The sequence below is a fragment of the Bicyclus anynana genome, chromosome Z (genome assembly GCF_947172395.1).
Source record: "Bicyclus anynana chromosome Z, ilBicAnyn1.1, whole genome shotgun sequence".
Classification (NCBI taxonomy): domain Eukaryota; kingdom Metazoa; phylum Arthropoda; class Insecta; order Lepidoptera; family Nymphalidae; genus Bicyclus; species Bicyclus anynana.
Window position 1 is genome coordinate 15,086,703 of NC_069110.1, and position 23,827 is coordinate 15,110,529.

The 23,827-nt window shown below is 40.2% G+C and overlaps 1 protein-coding gene across 1 annotated transcript; it reads right to left on the reverse strand.

Annotated features, from left to right (window-relative positions):
• Positions 1–11,846: 11,846 nt before the first annotated feature.
• On the reverse strand, positions 11,847–23,531 carry LOC112057731 (fibrous sheath CABYR-binding protein-like). Its single transcript, XM_052890825.1, has 9 exons — positions 23,481–23,531; positions 22,733–22,810; positions 19,089–19,148; positions 18,023–18,112; positions 16,114–16,347; positions 15,608–15,880; positions 14,660–14,896; positions 12,607–12,843; positions 11,847–11,897 (listed from the first exon to the last, which is right to left on the reverse strand). The coding sequence occupies exons 1-9, from the start codon at positions 23,529–23,531 to the stop codon at positions 11,847–11,849; spliced, it is 1,311 nt and encodes a 436-aa protein (XP_052746785.1).
• Positions 23,532–23,827: the final 296 nt, after the last annotated feature.

Consider the following 23,827-nt stretch of genomic DNA (forward strand, 5'->3'; position numbering starts at 1 on the left):
GCCAACAACGCCGAAGAAGTAGAGTCTCTCGCTATGGACGTGTCCTCATCCATACGAGAGGCTCAAAAAGAAGCGACCACCACATCCGACCCCGGAGTCAAACCTCCTCTCCATCACCGAGTAAAACAACTCTTGGAGAAAAAGAGGAAGCTTCGACGACAATGGCAGAGAACAAGATGCCCGACGCTTAAGACCGAGTTAAACAAGCTTACCGAAACTACTCACAATCTTCTGACCAACAAAGCCGGAGAAATTTGGGAAGAAGCAATAGTGACGGCAAGCGAGGACAACACAGCGCTTCACAAGCTCTGCAGGAATCTAACAAGAACGCCGGAACCCAAGCGACCTCTGCGGCACGAGGACGGAAATCTCCGTTACCGTGCCGCGGACCGCGCGGGTATACTAGCCAGATCCCTGCAGAAGCAATTCACGCCACACGAAGAACACGACCCCGAAAATGTAGAGTTGGTGCGCCTACATTTAGAAAATCCCCAACAAGACGACTCCACTGATGAAGAAGTAACGCCAGCATTCTTCACCCCAGGCCAAGTTAAGAACGCCATTAAGAAGCTCAAGATCAGGTAGGCTCCCGGAGCGGACGAGATTACTAACTCGGCTCTCCGTCACCTACCCCGGAAAGCCATAGTAGCCCTTAATAGGCTATACAACGGCATACTAAGGACCGGCCACTTCCCAGAAACGTGGAAATTAGGGCATATCATCATGCTGCCGAAGCAAGGGAAGGACCCGTCGAGACCGGAGAGTTATCGCCCAATAACCCTCCTGCCGGCGGTCTCCAAGCTCTTCGAGGTCCTTCTATTGAGGCAAATAGAGCCGCACGCACCCCCCCGCCCGGAACAATTCCGGAGCGAACACAGCACGACTCTACAACTAGCCAGGGTCCTGCACATCATGGCCTCGGCTATGAATAAGAAAGAAACGGCAGTAGCAATATATCTGGACATGGAGAAGGCCTTCGATAGGGTCTGGCACGAGGGCCTTCTCTACAAGATAGCAAAAAACACGAAGATACCTAAACAGCAACAGAAAATAGTGAATTCCTTCCTCCAAAACCGGCGGTTCCAAGTCAGGGTGGATGACGAACTATCTGAGGTACACGAGATCCGAGCAGGCGTCCCGCAAGGGAGTTGCCTGTCCCCGCTCCTATACTCGATCTACACGGACGACATCCCAGTCCAGCCGGGGGTGCATCTTGCCCTGTATGCGGACGACGCAGCCTACATCTCCACATCAATGAATACCCACCATGCATTGCGCAAGATGCAATCTCAGTTGGACTCTCTCCCGGAATGGCTCCGAAAGTGGAGACTGAAGATCAACCCCAAGAAAACCCAGGCGATGGTGATGGGAGGAATTCACTATCCACCTGCACTTACATACCAAGAAGAAGAAATACCCTGGTCCAAGACTGCCAAATATCTTGGCGTGACGCTGGACAGGAGACTCACGATGAAGACACACATCAAGAAGACAGCCTCTAGAGCAAAAATAGCGATGCATCTCCTAAAACCGATACTCTCCTCGCGCCTACCGCTTAGGATAAAGATCGGAACGTACAACACCTATGTACGTTCCATCTTAACGTATGCCACGCCAGCGTGGTATGCCTTCGCGCGGGAGAGTAATCGCAAGACGCTACGAGCACAACAGTCCATGGCCCTGCGCCGTATCGTGAACGCCCCTCGCTACGTGAGGAACCTGACTATCGCCAGGGACCTCCGTATCGAGGACCTAGACTCGGTCATCGTCAACCAGGCGATCCGAGTCTACGCCAAAACCGCTACGGCGCAGCACCCGCACATACGGGAAATAGCGCCATGGCACGCGCGCCCGCCCGATCGCTGGGCTCTACCGCGAGACATCCTAGCTGAAAGAAGACAAATGACTCCATCGTGAGACTCCTGCCCAGAGCAATCAGGGCACAAACCAGAAGTCTGAAGTCGTTGAAGAAGGTAAAAACAAAAACCCTACAAACGGGCAACCCAACGACCGCTCTTCCGTAGAAGAGCGCGAAAGAAACCGCACGCAGGAGGCGTATGCCTCGGCCGTGCTTCCCCCCGGACCCAGGCGGGTCCGAGAGAAGAGATACTAGTGTTGAAAAATCACTTCCGCTCCAACCGTGAACCGATCAAGAACCCTGAACCTAAGAGTGTGAAGTCTCCAACATTTGTGAACCTAGAACCCCGAAGATCAAGAGCCAAGAACCACGAACCTTTGAAACTACAAGAACCAAGTACCCCTGACCCTGAACCATTGTAAATAGTGATCCCAGAACATGAAAATACAGTCCACTAAATCGATGGAGGGTTTTTAATTTACTTTCGATTAATCCCTCCCCAACATCTTTGGTCCATCGAGCAGGATCTCTGAAGCAAGAACCGAACAAGAACTCCCTAATATATTTGGTGCATCGAAACGGAACTCTGAACCCTGAAGAACTCAAGAAACGGACAGTGAAGAATTGAACATTGAAGAAACGAACACTGAAGAACCGAACTCAAGATTAGAACACTCAAGATCCGAACATTCACGAACAGAACACTCAAGAACCGAACACACAAGACCCGAACACACAAGAACCGAACACACAAGAACCGAACTCTCACGAACCGAACACACACGAACTGAACTCTAACGAACCAAACACACAAGAACCGATCTCTTCCGAACCCAATACAAGACCCGAACACACAACATACACACACGTCAAGATGGTGCGAACTATGGCTGAAGACTCACAAATCGAAGATGAACAAGGCGAGGCTATTGCGTTGCAAGATCCGAACCCTCGCGCGCTGAACCCAGCTCGTCGTGTACAGATCCGATTTGTGGAACTTTTGGACTCTACAAGTTTCGTACCACCTCGGGGCGAACAAGTGCGTCTGACATCACCGACGCGATCAAAACGCACGGCAAGTACCACAGCGAGCATGATTGCGCGCAGAAAACAGGCTGAATATGAGGCAGCGGTACGACTTGCCGCTATCAAGAAGCTAAAACTGCAAATTGAATATGAGCAACAACAAATGGAACTAGAAGCGGAAATTAGAAAAGTCGAGGATGACCTTGCCAGACTCCAAAATGCACGAGGCTCTGAGATACCAGCCGACAGAAGTCTTCGTACAGAGGCGTCACCACGCCACGCAAATCCTGCACGAGGGGAGCGGTCCTCCCATTTCTCTCCTGAGCGTGTCGCCGGACAATCTCACTATGCCAGAACCTCCGGTGGATCCACAGATTGGAACGAACCTGCACGGCACTCGAGCTCGAACAACTTCAAAATTCTCGACGTCGATGATCAAGAAAGAAAAGACCCAACGCCAACATATACGGGACCTAACCTAGATCATACGCTTGGTATGGTGCAGACGACTGCTGAAGATCCGGATCAAGTGAACCAGAACCGAAAATCTGTGAAAAAGGAAAGCAGCCAAAATGCCTTCTTTCATTTGCGAGGCAAACACATGATGGCTTCGCACACTATACAAGCAAGAACCGTGGGAGAACTACAGTTACTACATCAGACGAGGCTGACGGAAGTTTGGCAGTACCAAGATCTTCCAGAAGTGAACACGAACATGAAAGCTGAGAGCTTTAAACGCCTGCACGAACCTTCCATTTCTTCTGAGAACAGTATTGAAGAACCAGATAATATGCAGCGCTGTACGAGGGGAGTGCGATCCGCTCAGCTCAACGAACCTCTCAGAACCGAACCACTCAGAAGCTATCCTAACTATGGATGTAGCACTGATGATCTCTCCGTGATCAAGAGCAAGAACAGAATAGAAGCGCAAAAGTTATTTCAAGATAATAAACGCTACAAACGCAAGAACCTGTGTGTTGACGCACTTAAGAATATTTACGCAATGAAGTTCGCTTACAAGAAGCGGACTAAGCCAGCAGCGAATAACGAATGGATCCAGTTACGAACGAGCCATCTATGCAAGATCAAGATAGAGGATCCAGTAGCTTGGCACCTTCAAACATGCCGAGCACACGCCGCGAGATCCAGACGTCTCAGGATATACAAGTGCAAGTACCTGAGTTCAAAGAAGCAGCACTTTATTGGACCAGAAGCTCGCTGTCCTGAACGTGGAAAAGAAGAGCTACGCGGAAGCATCGCTGAGGGGAGAGATGTTACGGACAGGAGCTACATTCCCCGTGCGGCGTCAGTGGTGACTAACGCTGATTGGTCGACCGCTGACGCCCCCCGTTCCCCGTACGACTCTCAGCCCCCGCGACCGCCTCTCTCCCGTTCGGTCTAACTGACCGCAGTGCCGGACGGGGGAATTATATATAATCCGAGCCCCCAGTGATGAAAAATCACTTCCGCTCCAACCGTGAACCGATCAAGAACCCTGAACCTAAGAGTGTGAAGTCTCCAACATTTGTGAACCTAGAACCCCGAAGATCAAGAGCCAAGAACCACGAACCTTTGAAACTACAAGAACCAAGAACCCCTGACCCTGAACCATTGTAAATAGTGATCCCAGAACATGAAAATACAGTCCACTAAATCGATGGAGGGTTTTTAATTTACTTTCGATTAATCCCTCCCCAACACAGGGTTAAATCTATTTCTATTCCAAATTTCAGCCAAAGCCGCAGCGTAAAGGTGGAGCAAAAACACTTACACACAAACATTCGCCTTTATAATATTAGTGTGATTATCGAAAAATAAGTAAGTTTATATAAATAGTGAAAACTATCGCAATTTTCATGTTTTACCCTAAATTACCTCTACGTAAAGGATCGCAAATATTATATTCACGCTTAGAAAAATATCTCAAGAACTCATATGTTGCGTCTAGCTTGTGAGCAAATCAACACTACGGGCGAGGATTTTATATTTTAATGAGATCATTGATATTTCAAAATAAAGTAGACATTTTTTCCTTAAATTAATGAATCCACATCATCTTTACAGCATTCCACTTTCGGATCCTATTTCAAGTAATATATTTACTTACAAGCATACTCATATCGTTCACAAATTCGTAGCGGTTGAGAGCGTTGAATAGCGCGTAAGTTTAGTGGAAAGGTAGCCTAATCTCTAATTCTAATTGTCACAGGAGACAATTATTTGAAATACCTATCCTTGTACGTTTCAGTTGTTTAGCGTAACTCAATCAATGCTTAGAAATACCTAGCTGCAATAGACCACAGACGGACATCAAAAGCAATTAATTGTTATTGGAATCCTTTGAGACATCGTTAATTATAATTATTCATGTGATCCTTCGGCCTTACTAATCTATACTAATATTATAAAGAGGTAAAGTTTGTAAGTTTGTAACAATTCTTTGAAATGGGGTAATCTTCGGAACTACTGGTCTGACTTTAAAAATTCTTTCACCAGTAGAATGCTACGTTATCGGGGAGTGCTATAGGCTATATTTTATATTTCTATCATATATAGTGAGTTATCGCGGGTTTTCTCTTACAGGTCGGACCGAAAAACTTACTTATTCGCATGCGCTGCCTCAACCATTGCGTATAACTGAAATAAATGTATGGAGGCTTTTTGAACCTTTAAAAGTTCTACAAAAAAGTCCGCGACATCATATATCTATCTTTTATATTTTAGCAGATATAGTACCTTTAGTACTTTAATAAACTAAGGTTTACGTCATTATTTACACAATTAAACTTAAATCCTTATCAAAATAAATTATTTAATAATCACAAGGATATTATAGAGATAAGATTTGCCCTTTACAGTATGTTAATTAGTTATATAGTTTCGGAGATAATACAAAATTTCTGAAAGTCGCAGAAATGTCGCTATATGACGCCCCGCGGTTTCAATGACGTGGTTCCCGTTCCCGTGTGAATATGAGGACCAAACATAGCCTATGACACTCGCAAATAATGTAGCTTTCTAAAAAGAAAGCTTTCTAGGTAAAACAATTTTCCAAATCGGTCCAATAGATCCAGAGGTTACCCCCGACAACCACACAAACTTTACCTCTTTATAGTATTAGCATAGAAGTCGCTTGGGAAATTATAGTCTTATGGTCATTGCACTACGCACAAAATGCTGGACGAATTTTGCTGAGAGTAGGGATAGGATAGGGGTAGGGAAGGGGTAGGATAGAGGTAGGGTAGGGGTAATTTAGGGAAAGTGTAGGGTAGGGTAGGGTGGGGTACGGATAAGGTAGGGGTAGTGTAGGGTAGGGGCAAGGTAGAGGTAGGGGAAAGATATGGAACGTGTAGGGTAGGGGAGGAGTAGGATAGGGGTAGGGTAGGGTAAGGTAGGGTAGGGTAAGGTAGGGTAGGGATAGGGTAGGGGTAAGGTAGGGGTAGGGAAGGGTTAGGGTTAGCGGTAGGGTAGGAGTAAGGTAGGGGTAGGGTAGGGTAGGGTAGGGGTAGATTAGGGGTAGGGTAGGATAGGGTATGGATAGGTTACGGGTAGGGTTAGGGTAGGGGTAAGGTGGGGGAGGGTAGGGTTAGCGTTAGCGGTAGGGTAGGAGTAAGGTAGGGGTAGCGTAGGGTAGGGTTGGGTAGGTTTACGAGCAGGGTAAGGTAGAGGTAGAGAAGTTTACATCAATTTTTACGCGGACGAAGTCGCGGGCGTCCGCTAGTAAAATATATAGCGAGTGAGTACGTGAAGGATTATTATCATTGGCGATATTTATTTTTTTAACCGACTTCAAAAAAGGAGGATGTTCTCAATTCGTCTGTATGATTTTTTTTTTGTATGTATGTTACCTCATTACTCGAAGACGCCTGGACCGATTTGAATAATTCTTTTTTTGTTTGAAAGGGTATACTCCTGAGGTGGTCCCATTGTCACCATTTCAGGATCTGATGATGGGATCCTGGAGAAATCGAGGGAAACTTTCTAAAATTGTAAGGGCAACTATAGCGTTTTATATTTTTTCCATTAACCACTTTAAAGTACTACAACTGGATGAGGGTCTGGAGGCGATCTGATGATAGAGCCGAAACACACACGAGGGAACTCCTAAACGATTTACAGTAACTACCTTGTGATTGGGCTTGATCGATTTATATTGATGAGATCTTCCCACCTACATGGGTTATGAGGTCTGATGATGAAGACGAACGACAGGTACTGGAACTCCTGAACGATTTACAGTAGCTACCTTGTGATTGGGCTTGATCGATTCCTATTGATGAGATCTTCCCACCTACATGGGTTATGAGGTCTGATGATGAAGACGAACGACAGGTACTGGAACTCCTGAACGATTTACAGTAGCTACCTTGAGATTGGGCTTGATCGATTCCTATTGATGAGATCTTCCCACCTACATATCTATTTATCACACACTATCATTTTAGGGTTATCACTGTCACTAGGGGTCTGACGATGAAGATAAATTACAGGTACTGGAACTCCTGAACGATTTACAGTAACTACCTTGTGACTGGGCTGATTAGGCTGTTTTATCACGACTCATAGCAACATACCTTTGGCGCTAGATCAATATCTATCATTATTTCACTAAAAGTGGAAAAAAAAAAATTTTATAAAAAAAATTCAACCGACTTCAAAAATATATAACATACTGACTAAACTAAAAAGCGAAAAATAACATCATACTAAGTTCTATATATCATATTATGTTCTAATTGATGATCAGTTTGAAGGCGGTGCTAAGCCGGTGCTGTGTTAATTTAAGCCGTTTCTGAAAGAACACTGTCTGAAAAACCTAATATTTTATAATATTCTTACATGGCATGAATTAATACATCATTGGGCTAGCACCGCCTTCAAACTGAACATCAATTAGAACATAATATGATATATAGAACTTAGTATGATGTTATTTTTCGCTTTTTAGTTTAGTCAGTATGTTATATATTTTTGAAGTCGGTTGAATTTTTTTTATTAAAAATTTTTATTGAATTTCGTATCCTTTCGTGGTACGACACCGTCTTGTTCCGTACGCTACATCTGTATATTATTGATTAATCTGTGGATATAATATAGATATAATTTGTCTATTGTTATATTGCAACTTTTGTAAAATTTTAATTTCCTTTAGCAATTTGTTTTAGATATAATTAGGAATGAGCGTCAATTCGCCAACTAGCTGCTTATACAGTTTGAAAGTATAGCCTGCTAATAAATAATTAAAAAATAAAATAAATTACAAGAAAAACAAATATTTTGTTTGTGTAGCCCATAGGTTAATATACTAATTGGTGTAGCCAATCTCATGCTGGAATATACGCCGCAAATGTACGCACAAAATAATTTTAGTTAGTACCACTCACCGTCACTAGGTGGCTCTTATCAAGAAATTTACAAGCTAACGAAATGTTCATCCAAAACATATATATGACTATTAAAGAACTGGATTCTTTGGTTGGTACTCGAAGGACACTGTTAATTTTTGACGCCTAACAACTTTCGTGGTCGAAAGTTGAGGCACCGTATAAATTCTGTGGTATGGTTGTGGCCAAATACCAATTATCAATCTTAACTCAGAGTTAGAGTTATTATTACTATTATTATATAACAAAATAAATTTGAATTTGTTTACTTGATTATTCGAAAACTGAAAGTATGCAATATCTATTTTCGTCTTTCCAATCTGTTTTAAAGTTATCAACTTTTTGTTATCAGACAAAGATATACGTCTAGTTAATATAAAAATTGTATTTGTCAACAATCACCACGAGTATTTCTTTATTTATCCAATTTCAGTCAGATACTGCTCAGATAGCAATACCCATAAATTAAAATTAATTTAGTGGATGAATACAAAGGGATGTTGAATTTAAAATGCATGCTTCTACAAGTTCATCAAATTAGCTTTTATCCCTCAGTATATGAGATACAAAAGTTATTAAAAACCAAGGCAATGTCATCATATTACCTTTGTATCCAGAGATTAAATTCTATTTAACAAAAGAGATTAGTTTTTATAAAAAAATCATAAATTTTCCGTTTCAAAAAGCAAAGCCTTTTACCGTCAGATTAGTCAGCAATGCAATTGCCATACAAACAGAAAATAATACCTAAGGCTATTTTGCTGCACACAACTCTCTTTGTAAATGTTTCAATTTTTCTAATTAATTAGAAAGCTACGTCTCTCTCGGTCCTATTTGTTATTATTGCAGAACTTACGAGTATGTAGAATATACCTGAGAAATATATTATATTCAATTATTATGAAAACGGCTATAATAACTCAAAATTCTCTGAAATCTGAAGTGGGAGGGTGTATAGTTTGAAAAATGTATGTATTTTCGGTATCCAAAGTGTTTTTTTTTGTCTATTCCTTCAAACCAAAAGTGTATTATACATTTTCAGATTGTTCGGTTGAGGATAACTGATTTAAAATTCAGTTGCAAGGTTTGGCCTTAATGATTTAAATAAAACCTTGTAAAAAGGTTCAGACTTACTTGCGTGTTATTTATCAAGATGTTTTTTTTTCAAATATTAGTTATGCAGTTCGGGTCCCATAAATGGACTCGTCAATACCTTTTCATGTTACTATGTACACAATATCTTTCATATACCTACAGTGAATAATATTGCAATTCTAAAATCTCGTTCTCTGAAAGGATAATATGAATTGTAAAGGTGCTTCACAGGGAACCTTGGACCTGTCAGGCGACCGCGACGTCCAAGGAAATTTTAATTTCCGAATGCATTATTGCAACATAGTCTCACCCGTTTGTAACGAATTTTTTTTTTGATGATGTGAAAAATATTAACGATCGCACCGGAGCTTGGACGCTAGGCATGTGACATGTGCCAAATTTCAACACTTCATCCACTTTTATTCATTGATCGACAACACTCGAATTTCCTCGATTCAAAATTCGTCCCATTTTATTGTTGCCAAATATGTACGCCTGTCACTTCAGAATGGCAGAAAATTATACATCCCTATCAGCCACCAATATTTATTAAGTTTGTGACTAAATGTATGCACACGTTTAGTTATTTTATTTTAATTTAACCGACTTCAAAAGATTAATGTACCCACGAAATTACTAAAAAGGGATAAATAACATTATAATATTTTCTACCTATTGATCACTTTGAAGGAGGTGCCAAGCCAGTGATCTATTAAAGGCGTATTACCATAAATATATTTTTTTCTCAGACATGCTTTTTTTATTTGATGTATGTTTTTTCAATAACGACTAATATCAACACCAGGCGGACTTGGCACGGAGTACACAAAATGGAATTTTAAGTTTTGTTCAATAAACAAAGATGTAGTAAATGTAAAAAATGCTGTTGTTTATATATTTATCTTCATACTTCCGTCAACTTACACAAAAATCTTGACATACCAACACCTTCATATATCAGTTTATTGGTGGAAATCTTTTATGGAACTAGCGGACGCGGTCAAGTTTTCCTACTCACTTCTTCCCTACCCCTACCTATCCTACACCTACCCTACCTCTACCCTACCCTTACCCTACCCCTACCCTACACTACCCTTACTCAAATTTTACTCTATCCCTACCGTACCCATACTCTACCCCTACCCTACCCTTACCCTACCCCTACCCCTACCCTACCACTTTTCTACCCCTACCCCTACCCTACCACTTTTCTACCCCTACCCTACCCCTACCCTACCACTTTTCTACCCCTACCCTACCCCTACCCTACCAATACCAAAAATAATACGGCAAAATCCTTAATCTTAATACCCATAACACATGCTGTACGCTTATTTTGGGGCTAAGTAGTGATGATATACATACATCACTATTACAATACAAAATACCATACCATAATATAGTGTAATACAAAATACCACAGTACAAAAAATGCAGTCTTGAGACGTGCAATACTGAAATCTCAACAAATCAAAATCTCTTCCGCACTGCAACGTTGTACGCCCTGAAGAGTTGAGATAAAGATCTCAACAGCAACAAAATGAAGAAAAATGTTCTCTAAAACTATTCCTCTAATTTTCCGAGCATCCGGATTCTCGTTACAAAGATATATTGTTAAACGAAATAGCGTTTTCTCAGAGGTAGACTTAAATGTAATATGATACTTTTTGGTCGAATATTTAGTAAGACGGTAGATGTGTTTACCACTATACTGGATATCCGAAAAACGGTATAGAAACACGATTCTTAATAAAACTAAGATACAAATATTTTGCTCTACACTATTTTTTATGTACTTGTAAAATGTGCTTTAACTTTCAAAACGGCATGTACCTACGTTATACAGACAGACTACAGAAAGACAGGCAGATTGTTTTTATGTTGTGTTTTTAACGCCCTGACAATCAGTGTTCTTTGATAAATAAAATACAGACAACGGGGACCAACAATAAGCAATTAAAACAATGAAAATGACCATGAACACTTAGTCCCTGAAAACGTTCCATATAAAGAAAATCGCGCACCTCTACCAATGTAGAACAAAAATACAGCTCCAGACTGCAATCTGAATTACAAACAAGGCGTCAATAAAAATGAAGGTAAATCTTGTATCCAACCACTACACTTGCGGCACGATTTAGAGGCCATAATAACACCCTACGTATATCAGTATTAATATCATAAATGCGAAGGTAAATATGTCTGTCTTAACTAACTTTTGAACGGCTTAACCAATTTGCCTATAATAAACCTAATTTGAAATATTTGATTTTGAGAAATCCTAAAATATTAAAAATTTGTTTGTTCAAAGAGTGGTAAGTTGCAGAAATAATTTTTTTGTCATAATTTTATAAGTAATAAATTAGTTTTATATTCAAGAAAAATCAAAATCGTTTAACGGCACCTACTTCGAATGTTCATATTACATACTATGTATCTCATAAAACGCCAAGTTAAACAAAATAAATCCTGAAATAACTGAGTTAGGAACAAACTTTTAGTGCGCTCTCCATTTTGTCACTGTTCTCAAGATTCTACGAAAGGAGTGTTAACAAGTTGTAAAAAAAATTCATTAACCCTACACCCATGTTCTCAAGTTCAAGTGCTAAGGAGGTTTATGCTCTACCGCTACTCACTAGATCCGGCACCTACATGGTGAATGCTAAATATTCGTTTCATTCAATTAATTTAACTAATTTTTTTGTCAATCGGTCGTCGTACAGTGCCGCGAATATATCTCCTGTAGAATACAGAGCACAATCCGATATATGCAACTCCACCTTTGCCTCATGGAATAATAAATCACTTTACATACGTTATTTTTTACAAGATTTATCCAGCAACGTATCCTCAAGCAGCTGTGTGCATTACGTCATTTCGTAAGAAAAGGTCTTATTAGGTATTTTAATTCCTAGTAGGGACCTTTAGAAACATTTGCTGTATACAAATCAAAACTAATATTATAAAGAGGTAACGGTTGTGGTGTTATATAAACTCTGAATCTACTGAACCAATTTTGAAAATTCTTTTACCACTAGAAAGCCAGGTTAGGTGGTTGTGAGTGTCATAGGCTATAGTTTATCCCTGTATTTTTATGGTAATTGGAACTACGTGGGTGAAATCGTGGGGCGTCTATTCCAATATCAGAAGTAAAGTTTGTGAGGTTGTAGGGGGTTTTCTCTGGATCTACTAAAAGGATTTTGAAAATTATTTTACAAGTACCAATAGAAAGCCACGTCTTACCTCCTCCTCAACCTCCATCTTTTCCGCTAGCTCCTCTGCCGCCGCCTTATCAACTGCTGCCAGCGCATGCGCTTCCACCACCTCTACCTCCGCCGGCGCCTGCAACTCCGCCACCTCTACCGCTGCCGGCGCCTGCAACTCCGCCACCTCTACCGCTGCCGGCGCCTGCGCCTGCGCCACCTCTACCGCCGCCGGTGCCTGCGCTTCCGCCAGCTCCACCACTGCCGGCACTTGTGCCTAGAAATTAGAAATAGTGTGGCAAATCCTAAAGTGCACGCCTCATAATTTGATTTTGCAATTAGTTTATATAATATCAACTCAACACCGTGATTACCGGTCCGTGAAGTCTTTCAGTAGTTGTCGTACCACATTTAATTGTTTGTTTTATCAAAATTTACATTTAAATTATGATGAGTGCAAAACATATTGTTTTTTTATTTATATTTAAAAATCAATATATAATGGTTATTTAAGCCACTGTCATGTAATGGAAGCCATTGTAGCATGAGAGTTTTTGTGCATAGTTCTAAAGAAATGCATTAGCCCTACTTCCATGTTCTCAATTCCAAAAAGGTGATATAATTCCAGTAGGGACATTTAGAAACATTTGCATACAAATCTAAATCTATACTCTATACTAATATTATAAAGAGGTAAAGTTTGTAAGTTTGTAAGTTTGTCACATTTTTTAAATGGGGTAATCTTCGGAACTACTGATCCGATTTCAAAAATTCTTTCACCAGTAGAATGCTACATTATCGGGAAGTGCTATAAGCTATATTTTATATTGGTATCATATATATAAACCGAGTTATCACAGTTTTTGTCATACAGGTCGGACTGAAAATCCTCTTAAACAGACTTATTCGCATGCGCTGCCTTAACTACTGTGTAAAATTGAAATTAATGTATAGAGACTTTATGTATCTTTAAAAGTTCTACAAAAAAGTCACAACACCATATATCTATCTTCTATATATTAGCAGATATAGTACCTTTTGTGTTTTAAAAATTATTAATTTTATATACTTAGGTTTACGTCATTATTTATACAAATAAACTTTAATCCTTATTAAAATAAATTATTTAATAATCACAAGGATATTATGGAGATAAGATTTTCCCTTTACAGTATGTTAATTACTTAAATAGTTTCGGAGATAATACAAAATTTCTAAAAGACGCCGAAATTCCGCTATATGACGCCCGGCGCTTTCATTTACGTAGTTCCCGTTCCCGTGTGAATATGGGGATCAAACATAGCCTATGACACTCGCAAATAACGTAGCTTTCTATTGGTAAAACAATTTTCCAAATCGGTCCAGTAGATCCAGAGATTACCTCCTACAACCACACGAACTTTACCTCTTTATATTATTAGCATAGAAGTCTCTATTTCTCTTGGTCGTACCACCACTCTCGAAGTACTGGACCGATTTTGCTAAGGGTAGGAGTAAGATAGAGAAGTTACAGGGTAGGGTAGGGTATGGGTAGGGAAGCGTAAGGGTAGTGTAGGGGTAGGGTAGGCTTTAGGGTAGTGATAGGGTAGAGGTAGGGTAGTGGTAGGGTAGAGGTACGAGTAGGATAGGGAAGTGGTAGGGTAGGGGTAGGATAGCTTTGAGATAGGGGTACGGGTGGGATAGGGGTAGGAAAGGGATAGGGTACGGGAAGGGTAGGGGTACGATGCGGGTAGGGTAGGGTAGGGTTGGGGTAGTGGTAGTAGGAAAGTTGACATCGAAATTTACGCGGACGAAGTCGCGGGCGTCCACTAGTTAATATTATAAAGAGGTAACGGTTATGGTGTTATATACTGGATCTACTAAACCAATTTTGAAAATTCTTTTACCACTAGAAAGCCAGGTTATTTGTGAGTGTCATAGGCTATAGTTTATCCCTGTATTTTTATGGTAATTGGAACTACGTGGGTGAAATCGTGGGGCGTCTATTCCAATATCAGAGGTAAAGTTTGTGAGATTGTAGGGGGTTTTCTCTGGATCTACTAAAAGGGTTTTGAAAATTATTTTACAAGTACCAATAGAAAGCCACGTCTTACCTCCTCCTCAACCTCCATCTTTTCCGCTAGCTCCTCAGCCGCCGCCACCTCAACCGCTGCCAGCGTATGCGCTTCCGCTACCTCTACCGCCGCCGGCGCCTGCAAATCCGCCACCTCTACCGCCGCCGGCGCCTGCGCCTCCGCCACCACTACCGCTGCCGGCGCCTGCGCCTGCGCCACCTCTACCACCGCCGGTGCCTGCGCTTCCGCCAGCTCCACCGCTGCCGGCGCTTGCTCCTAGAAATTCGAAATAGTGTGGCAAATCCTAAAGTGCACGCCTCATAATTTGAATTTCCAATTAGTTTATATAATATAATTAACTCAACACCGTGATTACCGATCCGTGAAGTCTTTCAGTAGTTGTCGTACCACATGTAATTGTTTATTTTATCAGAATTTACATTTAAAGTATGATGAGTGCTAAACATATTGTTTTTTATTTGTATTTAAAAATCAATATATAATGGTTATTTATGCCACTGTCATGTAATTGGGGCCATTTTAGCACGAGTGTTTTTGTGAATAGTACACAATAGATAGTACGAGCGGTGGTCGTAAAACAGCATAGTTCTAAAGAAATGTATTAGCCCTACACCCATGTTCTCAATTCCAAAAAGGTGTTATAATTCCTAGTAGGGACATTTAGAAACATTTGCTGCATACAAATCTAAACTAATATTTTAAAGAGGTAACGGTTGTGGTGTTATATAAACTCTGGATCTACTGAACCAAATTTGAAAATTCTTTTACCACTATTTGTGAGTGTCACTACAGGCTATAGTTTATCCCTGTATTTTTATGTTCATTGGAACTACGTGGGTGAAATCGTGAGGCGTCTATTCCAATATCAGAAAGTAAAGTTTGTGAGGTCGTAGGGGGTTTTCTCTGGATCTACTAAAAGGATTTTGAAAATTATTTTACAAGTACCAATAGAAAGCCACGTCATACCTCCACCTCCTCAACCTCCATATCCTCAGCCACGTGCTCCGCATCCTCCACCTCAACCGCTGCCAGCGCATGCGCTTCCGCCACCTCTACCTCCGCCGGCGCCTGCAACTCCGCCACCTCTACCGCCGCCGGCGCATGCGCCTCCGCCACCACTACCGCCGCCGGCGCCTGCGCCTCCGCCACCACTACCGCTGCCGGCGCCTGCGCCTGCGCCACCTCTACCGCCGCCGGTGCCTGCGCTTCCGCCAGCTCCACCGCTGCCGGCGCTTGCTCCTAGAAATTCGAAATAGTGTGGCAAATCCTAAAGTGCACGCCTCATAATTTGATTTTCCAATTGAAAGCCAGGTTATTTGTGATTGTCATAGGCTATAGTCTATCCCTGTATTTTTATGGTAATTGGAACTACGTGGGTGAAATCGTGAAGCGTCTAATATCAGAGGTAAAGTTTGTGAGATTGTAGGGGGTTTTCTCTGGATCTACTAAAAGGATTTTGAAAATTATTTTACCTCCTCAACCTCCATCTTTTCAGCCACGTCCGCCGCCTCCGCCACCTCAACCGCTGCCATCGCATGCGCTTCCGCCACCTCTACCGTCACCGGCGCCTGCAACTCCGCCACCTCTTCTGCCGCCGGCACCTGCGCCTCCGCTACCTCTACCGCCGCCGTCGCTTGCGCCTCCTCCATCTCTACCGCCGCCGCCGCTTGCGCCTCCTCCATCTCTACCGCCGCCGGCGCTTGCGCCTAGAAATTAGAAATAGTGTGGCAAATCCTAAAGTGCACGCCTCATAATTTGTTCCATTTAGTTTATATAATATCAATTATACTCAACACCGTGATTACCGATCCGTGAAGTCTTTCAGTAGTTGTCGTACCACATTTAATTGTTTATTTTATCAGATTTTACATCTAAAGTATGGTGAGTGCTAAATGCTTTTTTATTTGTATTTAAAAATCAATATATAATGGTTATTTATGCCACTGTCATGTAATGGGGGCCATTGTAGCATGAGTGTTTTTGTGAATAGCACACGAGCGGTGGTCGTAAAACAGCACGAGCGGTGGTCGTAAAACAGCATAGTTCTAAAGAAATGCATTAGCCCTACACCCATGGTCTCAATTCCAAAGCTATGCTCGGAGATTTTTGCTCTACCACCACTCACTAGATCCGGCACCTTCATGGTAAATCGTCGGTCGACGTACAGTGCCGCGAAAATATCTCCTGTAGAATACATGTGTAATAAATACTATTTTGAAAGCTAAGTATTTTTTTTACTAAACAGCTTTCTAAGCGAGTTCAAAATATAAATTAATAATCCAGTGAACAAAAATTAAACAGTGTTAAAAAAATTGTACAATATATTTTTTTATTCTTTGAAATTGATTTTTTTATTAATTGTTTGTTGAAATAAATATATTGGTAATTTATTCATTCATTTTAGTCATTATTAATATATTTTAACAGAATTTGAAAAAAAAAACTATTTTTTTTTTTTGCCTAACTGAACTGAGTCGTATTGATTGTTTAAAAAAATTAAATTTAAAACACAAAAACTAAACAAATAAGATGGTGTATTTTTTATTGGTAATTATTGCTTATTATATAAATTTACGTAATTGTTGTTGGTGTTAAATTTTGAAATACAAATTATGAAAAAAGTTTGTGTATTCGGTGAAGGAGACGGGTGACGTTTGGTTTTTTAATGGCCTTCCCCGGCTCCAGTACGTTGCTTGTAAAGACTAACTTGGGTTACTCTGTGTATATATACTGTTTTTTTTTTAATTTTCTTTTACTCTGTCATAATGAAAGGCAAAAGTATTAAATATACTATATAGCCAAAACAAAAATTTCCTTTCATTTTTTTCTGTTATTTTTAAGTTCGGATAATTACTGAAATAGTAGGCATAAGAAATATGCAATAAAAAAATTAAATTTTCTTTTAGTTTTCGAAATCAAGATATAATTTTTTCAATATTTCCTTTTTATATTAAATTCTCTACTAGGCAACCTCCTTTGTACATGGTGGTGTAAGTGTGGCATTAAAAACGAAGCTGAAAACAAAAGAATGGGAGTATTTTTGTCTCACGGAGTTAATAAACACCACCTTTGCTCACTTTATACAAATTTAAACTAATTTAAAGAGGCAACGGTTGTGGCGTTATATAAACTCTGGATCTGGACCAATTTTGAAAATTCTTTTACCACTGGAAAGCCACGTTATTTGAGAGTGTCGTAGGTATATTTTATTCCCGTATTCTTATGGGAACGGGAACTACAAAAAAATAGTGGGTAAAATCGTGGGGCATCTATACTAATATCATTAAGAGGTAAAGTTTGTGAGGTTGCAGGGGAGTATTCTCTGGATCTACTAAAAGAATTTTGAAAATTCTTTTACAAGTATAGAAAGCCATGACATACCTCCACCTCCTCGGCCTCCTCCTCCTCCGGCACCTCAACCAACGCCGGCGTCAGCACATCCGCCACCTCTACCACAGCCGGCGCCTGAGCCTAGAAATTATAAATAAAGTGTCAAAACCAAAAGTGCACGCCTCATAATTTGATTTTTTACTTAGTTTATATAATACTAGCTGACGCGGCGAGGTTTTACCCGCGCCCCGTGGTTCCTGTTCCCGTAGGAATACAGGAATAATATATAGCCTTCCTCGATAAATGGGCTATCTAACATTGAAAGAATTTTTCAAATCGGACCAGTAGTTCCTGAGATTAGCGCGTTCAATCAAACAACCAAACTCTTCAGCTTTATAATATTAGTATAGATTATATATTAAAGGACTAGCCTTTTTATTGGAAGAAGCTCTTGCAGCTTAGAGTGAATGAATGAAGAAAATATTTAATATTTTATGTAGGTACCATGTATGAGGTTATATTTCAAAGATTTTTCTGTTTGACATACCTTGTATTATTTAAAAAAGCTGCCAGATTGAAATTTCTTATCAAGATCGATATTTGGGCATTTCATCAATGGCGAAAACAGATTCTAATCCCACAAGATTCGAAAACAAAAATTGAATCCAAATTTCGAATCCGAAATTCGAATCCATGAATCGAATCCAAAATTCGAATTCACGAAATTCGTATTCAAAATTCAAATTCAAAATCAATCCGCCATATTGGATTTAGAATGACGTCACACAGTTAACAATACATTCGCATTCATAATAAACGTATTATGTACTAAATTTATTCATAATAAAAAAGCCTAAACTCTTTAGGGCTCAGAGCCCTGCCCAGCAGGCCCTTTCGGCTTTTAGCCTTTCAGCATATATGAAGAGACGCGAGCTTTCTCAAAAAGCTAGTCTTTAGCTAGTAATATTAGGGCTCGAAGTTCTAATAAACAAAGACTCCATATAGAATCAGACTCGAAGCTAAAGAGCTATTTGGTCTTTTAGCCTTTTAGTGGCCTAAAAAAACAGAGGCTTAAATAAAAAAGAGCTAAAAGACTCGAGTCTTTTGTATCACTCACCTCAGCCTCCTCCATTTCCGCCATGCCCTCCGCCTCTACCACCTCTATCACCGCCGGCGCCTTCGCATTGAAATTAGAAATAGTCCAAAATAAAAATTTAGGAAATCCAAAATATAATCGCTAATTACGTGAAGTGGTATACAATACTTTTTCTACGACCATGATAAGCGAAATAAAAGAATTTACAAAATATGGTTAATCTATACTAATATAATAAGGAGAAGAGATTTGATTGTTTGTTTGTGTGTTTGTATGTAATGCTCCGAAACTGCTGAACCGATTTGAAAAATTCTTTCACTGTTGGGAAGCTTCACTATCCCCGAGTGCAATAAGCTATATTATATTTTCAAAAAAAATAGGGGTACTTCCTAAAACTTCAATAATGTAACCCAAGGTGTAAAACTTTATCTAAAATATTCTTAACATCGCGTGCGCTACTAAACTGTTGTTAGAATAAAAAAGTTGAGTTGGGGTAGGGTAGGTGTAGGGTAGGAGTAGGGTTGGGGTTGAGTTGGTTTAGGGAAAGGGGTAGGGTAGGGTTAGGTTAGGGTAAGGGTAGGATAGTGGTAGAATACGGGTTGGATAGGGGCAGGGTAGGGGTAGGGTACGGGTAGAGTAGGTGTAGGTTAGGGTAAGTCTTGGAAGGGGTAGCTTGGGTAGTGGTACTAAAGGGTTAAAAAGTGGTTGATATTTTTTTAATAATTCGTTCACGTTTCAAGTTATGTTTTTGTAAAATGATGACTGGACTATTTATTATATATAAAACGTGCAAAAATATTAATACAAGGGGGTGAAAGAGGGGTTGAAGTTTCACGAGGTCACGCGGACGAAGTCGCGGGCGACCGTTTGTACCTAATATCTGATTGACATTGGGCATGGTCTCGTTGATTTTGTCTCGGTGTGGCCTTCTAGATATGTCTCTTATTATATACGGAAGCTAAAATTTTGGTAGCCAACTATTTAAAATTAAAAAAATAACTGTAGCACTATTTATCCGTGTGTTTGTGGACGACTTATACGGAAAGAATAGCTTTGTGATATTGTTTGAGGATTCTTATTGAGTAGATTATACAGTAGGAGTTGAAAAATTATTTTACAATTGCAATATACGATAAATAGAGATGTAGAATAGATATACATTATAAGTTCCAAAAAACACTCGTTTTGCGTGAAATGAGAGTAAAACTCACGTTTTTTATTCAATGACAAGTTAGCTCTTGATGCAATGCCACCTGATGTTAAGTGACGATGCACGATGCACTGGAAGCGGGCTAACTTGGAAGAGGTACGAGTGCAAATTTATTGCCCATACCTCTGGATTCTACGCGGCATCGTACCGGAACGCTAAATTATTTGGAGGTACGACTTTTCCGATAGGATGGTAACTAACCACGACTTATGCTTACCACTAACCCTAGAGCTACATTTTAAAATCCTAAACTGACCCAAGAATCAAACCCAGGACCTCTCTGTTGAGAACCACAACAGGGGATAGTGTCGTGTAGAAGGCGACTTCGTCACACCTCATCGCATTGGCAATAATATGTATCTAATACTCAGATGCGTCACTTTTACAATGATAGCTTATGATAGCAATAGCACCGCAAGTCACCACAAACGTGCCATTGAACAGAAGCCCGAAGAATCTTTGTCTGATCCGAACAGTGACATAGCCTAGAAAACAAGATATGAGTTAGCTCAGCTTAAGAGCTTTATGTTTCAGTTAACCAGATGGGTAACTCATTGACCCTCTATGCAACATCTACGCCGCCAAAGATAAGGTCCTAGATTTCTTGAGTCCCCGCAAAATAAAATTGACTAAAACTTTAAGAAAAATATTTTACAGATCCAAATTATTAGCACTAATAATTACGTACGTAAAATAACATCGTATGTGCTATCTACTGTCGGTTTTGCAGGAAGAAATCCCTGAATATAAATCCCTTAAGAATCCCTAAAAGATTTTAGAGAATAAACTCGCTCTTTTTCTACAAAACATTCTCGGTAAAATTTAAAGAATTCAGGTGGAATGAGGAATCAAGTATATACTCGTAGCGCAGTACCTGAACAATGCAACGATTTTCTAATAAAACATTCTTTACGCTCTGTAAACTAATATTATGTTCTTCAATTGCTCAGAAAGCTCATCGTCAGTTTTAATAAAATTCACTCCGGAATGTTTATTTGTCAGGGAAACTAAAAGCTTAATACTACGAACAGGGAACCAATGGCAAAACAAATTAGATTCTAGAAGACAAAAAATAAACAAAAAAAAATCAAGCAAGTAATACCGACTGCAATGCATAATATAATTATATTTTAAACCAACAAAACTGCTATGTAGAAGAATTAAACATTATTAATTCTTCAGACCACTTCAAAACATCTATCATCATCTTCACATCTATATATAGGGTATAGATGAATTAAAACATTAGTATCTACATAGCTCCCGTGCGAAGCTAGTTATCTAAAAACTTATTTGGATAAAAGAGCTGAACATTACATGAATAATTTAAACTTAACAATAACGTAACAGGATTCGTTTACTCACTATGTTTCAGAACCAGTCGCTTTAAGTTGTAACTTTCAAACTACTGTAGGTGAAAGTTGAAACGCAAAGTTTCGATGTTATAATTTATACTTTACATGAACTTGCGAAGAAATACGAGTACACGCTGCGACTAACGAGTTTACTCAAAAAATAGAGAAAAACATATTAAATTATCGACTTGTTTATTTTATACTATAATTTTTTGATACTTAATAATTGCAACTAATTTCTGAATCGATTACGCAGTATGAGCTTTTGCTCATGTTTGTTTTTATGCTCACGACGATGTTTGTATCGATGTGGTTCGTAGCCAGGTGTCAAGTTAATGCGCACGGGTTGTAATTATTATCATTAAAATTAAAGTGGCTGTCTCTGATTTCAAACTGTGTTTTTTTTTCAAGTGCTTAGTGTCGCCGCACACGGGCTACATGCGTCAGCCACAAACGCCGTCACAAAAAGCAAGAAGTGGCCACAAAAGCAGCTGAAGCGCGCGACAGCCACTTGTAGCTGGTGGCCGACACTTGCGGTCGGTTGCTGCTACTTTTCGACTCTAACAGGTTTACTGAGATAAGAGAGAGAGGGGTGATTCGGCGTTTAGTAGACTGTGCGGGCCACAAGCGAGCAGCGACGATTGTAGCGTGTGGCGGCCACCGGCGTCAACCGTGTGCGGCGAGCCCATATAAAATGTATGAAAAGAACAGGAAATATGCCGGTAGCGGCGTTTTGTGGTTGTGGCCGGTGGCCCGTGTGCGGGAGCCCATATAGCTTTTAAAACGATCGTCGTCATCAACCCATATTCGGCTCACTGCTGAGCTCGAGTCTCCTCTCAGAATAAGAGGGGTAAGGCCAATAGTCCACCACGCTGGCCCAATGCTGATTGGCAGACTTCACACACGCAGAGAATTAAGATAATTCTCTGGTATGCAGGTTTCCTCACGATGTTTTCCTTCACCGATTGAGACACGTGATTGGACGTGGATTCGAACCCACACCCTCCGGAATCGGCAGGCAGAGGTCATATCCACTGGGCTCTCGGCTCTTAGTTTACACATACAAATGGAAATCACATTGAACAATAATCATAACTTACCTCACAATGCGGGGTAGCAGTAGGTATGAATGAATGTTCCCGTGGCGGCGGTGTAGGCTCGGTGGGTGGTTGTGACAACTGCAAAAACAACATCTTAATTAAAACAAAACGAGAATTTTTGAAATCGGCCCAGTCGTCTTCGAGTAATTAGGTGTATATATATGAAAAAAAAATACCGATCACATTGAGAACCTCCTCCTTTTATGTGCCATCTTTTCAATATGACCAATATTGTCATTCCCCTCCTAACGGGCGGGGATCGAACCACAGCCTCGTAGTGATGAATCCTTTTACTGTTGGCTTCAAACAAATCAATCTTTAGCTTTCATCATGATCAAATTATTTTAGCCAGGCCCTATCTACGAGTATATGATACTACAGGGCCTGGATCTTGATTACAATCATGCATGATGGAAAGCGATGAGGTTTAAGGTGGGACGCAAGAAAATACCTATACAAGCTTGCCTTAAAGATGTTTCAATTATAAGTAGCGGAAGACGTAGGAACTGCATTCCACATCTTACTAGTAGATGTTTGGATTAGGAATTTCAATTGCCAAAGCCAAATGTTTGGTGCGGGTAACCGTTGATGCCCAAGGATGTCAACGTTCACAGAGTCTCGCTGTCGTGTAGAAAAAGGGAGGAATCAAGATCGTAGAGTTGTCCTGAGCAACCTGTCCATAAAAATGATTCCTAGTAAAATAGCTCTCCCCTTATTTAAAAAGAAAGAAACTTAAATCTAGTCATACCTCTTTCATTTCTATCCATTCACCGTTGTTTCCGTTATTTGAATATGACATTCTTCTTTCTGAAATAGGGTGAAATATTTTACGAAGGGCCATGTCTAAGTCTTTAAGAGACAACATTTTCACACAAATTGATCTACTTGAATGTCGACCGTTAGATAAGCCTAAGACTATATAGAAGACAAAACGCTGACTAATTGATAAAATGATTTAAAGTTGATCGCAGACTGTAGCAGTACCCGCAGTTAAATCATCATTATCAGGCTACTTTAAAGACCCAATACAGGGCCAGGCCTCCTAATAACATAAGTGATATAGACCCACTACGCTGCTCTAACGTGATAGAGTGA

Excerpts from the sequence above, each read along its gene's own strand:
- LOC112057731 (XM_052890825.1), bottom strand. The coding sequence starts at position 23,531 with ATGTCATATTCAAATAACGGAAACAACGGTGAATGGATAGAAATGAAA. Across the intron at positions 22,811-23,480 it reads AATGGATAGAAATGAAAGAG|TTGTCACAACCACCCACCGA; the intron begins GTATGACTAGAT and ends TTGTTTTTGCAG. Across the intron at positions 15,881-16,113 it reads AAAAGATGGAGGTTGAGGAG|GAGCAAGCGCCGGCAGCGGT; the intron begins GTAAAATAATTT and ends TCGAATTTCTAG.